The 2,659-nt window shown below is 45.7% G+C and overlaps 1 protein-coding gene across 2 annotated transcripts; it reads left to right on the forward strand.

Annotated features, from left to right (window-relative positions):
• Nucleotides 1-417: 417 nt before the first annotated feature.
• Nucleotides 418-2,395, forward strand: LOC120412642 (protein croquemort-like). Of its 2 annotated transcripts, none has more exons than XM_039573196.2 (5): nucleotides 418-571; nucleotides 603-1,066; nucleotides 1,133-1,968; nucleotides 2,027-2,117; nucleotides 2,185-2,395. In XM_039573196.2, the coding sequence occupies exons 2-5, from the start codon at nucleotides 629-631 to the stop codon at nucleotides 2,296-2,298; spliced, it is 1,479 nt and encodes a 492-aa protein (XP_039429130.1). In that variant the 5' UTR covers nucleotides 418-571; nucleotides 603-628; the 3' UTR covers nucleotides 2,299-2,395. The 2 variants fall into 2 exon arrangements, with proteins under 2 accessions (XP_039429130.1, XP_039429131.1); XM_039573197.2 differs by having other exon boundaries at nucleotides 513-571; nucleotides 623-1,066.
• Nucleotides 2,396-2,659: the final 264 nt, after the last annotated feature.

Here is a 2,659-nt window from a genome sequence, read left to right on the forward strand (position 1 = left end):
GAACGACAATGTTGTCGATTTTGAAAACATTTGCAACGAAATCGAAAAAAATGTTGACGATTTTGGAAACAACAACGACACTGAGTTACCGGACTTCCTTACAGGATTTCTATCTGTGTAGTTTCTGTGATTTAAACATGAGAACTTCAGAGTTATTTTAACATTTTTCATGTTCCGCGAAATTTGCGTGAAATTTTGTGTTTTGAAATTGAGGTCACCGTAAAATTTGTCACCGCAATTTTCGAGTGTGAAAAATCACTAAGCCTAATCATTCACAAAGATAAACAAACAGCACTGTTTTCAATCGCGATAACCCGCAACAATCTTGTCAACTTGGGCTTAACTTTTGCCACCGATTGAACGTCTATAAGCTTTCAATCCGAACGACCAATGTTCAAACGGTTCTGGAATCTCTTATCACCGAGCGATAATTTGGCGATTAGCGTTTAGGGTTGCTATTGTGAAAGGTGATTAAAGCCACCTGAGCGTAGCCGTACTATCTTTCATTCATGTTAGTCTTCCATGGGACCTTAGGAGAGCAACTAGGAGCAACTACCGTTGCAGCGTGAAGGTAAGAACGAATACTGTTTGAAACGTTCTAGCTCAGGTCAATCAATCGCAGATCAAAATGTGCTGCCGGTGCTCAAACAAAGCCAAACGCTGGTGGTCCCTCGGCGTATCGGCGTTGATTTGCTTGGTCGCAATTGCACTGGGCATCGCGTGGCCACTGATAGTGAGCAGCGAGATAAAGAAACAATTTGTGCTGCAACCTGGGACGGAGATTTACGACAGTTGGCTCGAACCACCTGTGGATACTCACCTGGAGCTGTACCTGTGGAACTGGACCAACGCCGAGGAGGATTACACGGTGGCGGGGTACAAACCTAGGTTGGAGCAGCTTGGTCCGTACACTTTTAGGGAGATTCACGAACGGAGCAACGTGAGTTGGAATGATGACGAGTTTTCGGTTACCTACTATCAGAAGAGGATATGGCACTATGAGCGAGAGTTGTCGAAGGGAGATTTGGAGAATGACATTGTTGTGACCATCAATCCGATTTTGCTGGTGAGAAGAATGCTTTCTTTCAATATTGAAAAAGTGGCTTAATTAATTTGATTTCATTTTATTCAGACAATCGGTTTCACCCTGAAAGACAACCCCTTCCTGCTGGGCTTCATCGATTTGATCATCAACTCGAACATGGAAGAAATGGAAATCTCTCCGCTGTACAAAGTGACCGCGAGTGAAATCCTGTTCGAAGGATACGACGATAAGCTGCTCACGAACCTGCTGGACGTGGTCGCCAACAATCCGGGCATCGCGGATCAGATTGATTTGCCACCGTTCGACAGGTTCGGTTGGTTCTACGGTCGCAACGAGAGTGAGCTGTACGATGGTAATTTTACGATCGGGACCGGCGTTGATGCGTTGGATAATCTGGGCATGATGCGGCTGTGGAACGGGTTGGATCGAACGCCGTACTATCGGGACGAGTGTGGCCGTGTGGTGGGATCATCCGGGGAGTTGTGGCCACCGTACCAGGAGCCGGAGCGACCCAATGTGACGGTCTTTTCTTCGGACATTTGCAGCGCCATGACGTTGGAGTTTGATGGGGCGTTTAGTCTGCACGGAGTCGATGGGTTCAAGTGGAAAGGGAATGACAGGCCTTTCGATAATGGACACAATTATGCAGAAACGAGCTGTCAGTGTACGGCTGCTGAGGAGGAATGCCCGGTGCTTGCTCCTGGGACGATGGACGTATCGAGCTGCAAGTTGGGAGCACCTGCGACGGTGTCCTATCCTCACTATTACTTGGCACACCCTTCATATCGGGAAGCCGTCGAAGGAATGACTCCCAGCAAATCGGATCATGAGTTCATGATGGCACTTGAGCCAACCACTGGAATTCCCCTGGCGGTCAAAGCTCAGCTACAGGTCAATCTGGACATAAAGCAGTACGGTCTGACGTAAGTTGTTACTTCAACTCAATCCGTTCAAAAATTTGATATTAATTCATCATCGCAGCATATTCAAAGGAATCCCAAATGTGATGCTCCCGGTGCTCTGGTTCAGGCAAACTGCACAGCTCACGGAGGAGCTCGCGAGTGATTTGAAGGTAATTAGCACGTGCGCTTCAGCTGCGCTGATACCAGTTTTGATAACGTGGCTGAATTTCTTTTTAGCTTCTTCTTGTACTACCTAACATCGGTATCTACGTTGCCATAGCGCTGGGAGTTGTAGGGGTTGTTGGCTTTGCCGTGTCGCTGTATTGTTCACTTAAGGTTTGGAAAGATTAAGTCAAGTCGCGACGGATTAGTCATCCGTGAGGAATCGACTATCGGTCAATGGAACTGATAACGATAATAAAGTGTTTGTCATTGTTGTGGGTCGAAATTTTACTCTTTGTTCATGTTAACATTTTAAGTTAATTTCAATCTTTTGGTTTTGCAAACCTCGGTTTTAAACTGCCCCGGTGTTGATTCGTTCAGCTGCCTCGGTTAAGCACGAACCAGTACTTAACTGAAGTACAGAGCTTATGGGATTTGGGCTATATGAGAGACATTGGCTATAATCCGATGAAAAATCATCCAAACTTTTAAAAAATATAGTGTTTTGGAATCGGGATTTGATCATACGTTACGAAAGCTATAATTTTTT

The sequence above is a fragment of the Culex pipiens genome, chromosome 3, assembly GCF_016801865.2.
Source record: "Culex pipiens pallens isolate TS chromosome 3, TS_CPP_V2, whole genome shotgun sequence".
NCBI lineage: Eukaryota > Metazoa > Arthropoda > Insecta > Diptera > Culicidae > Culex > Culex pipiens.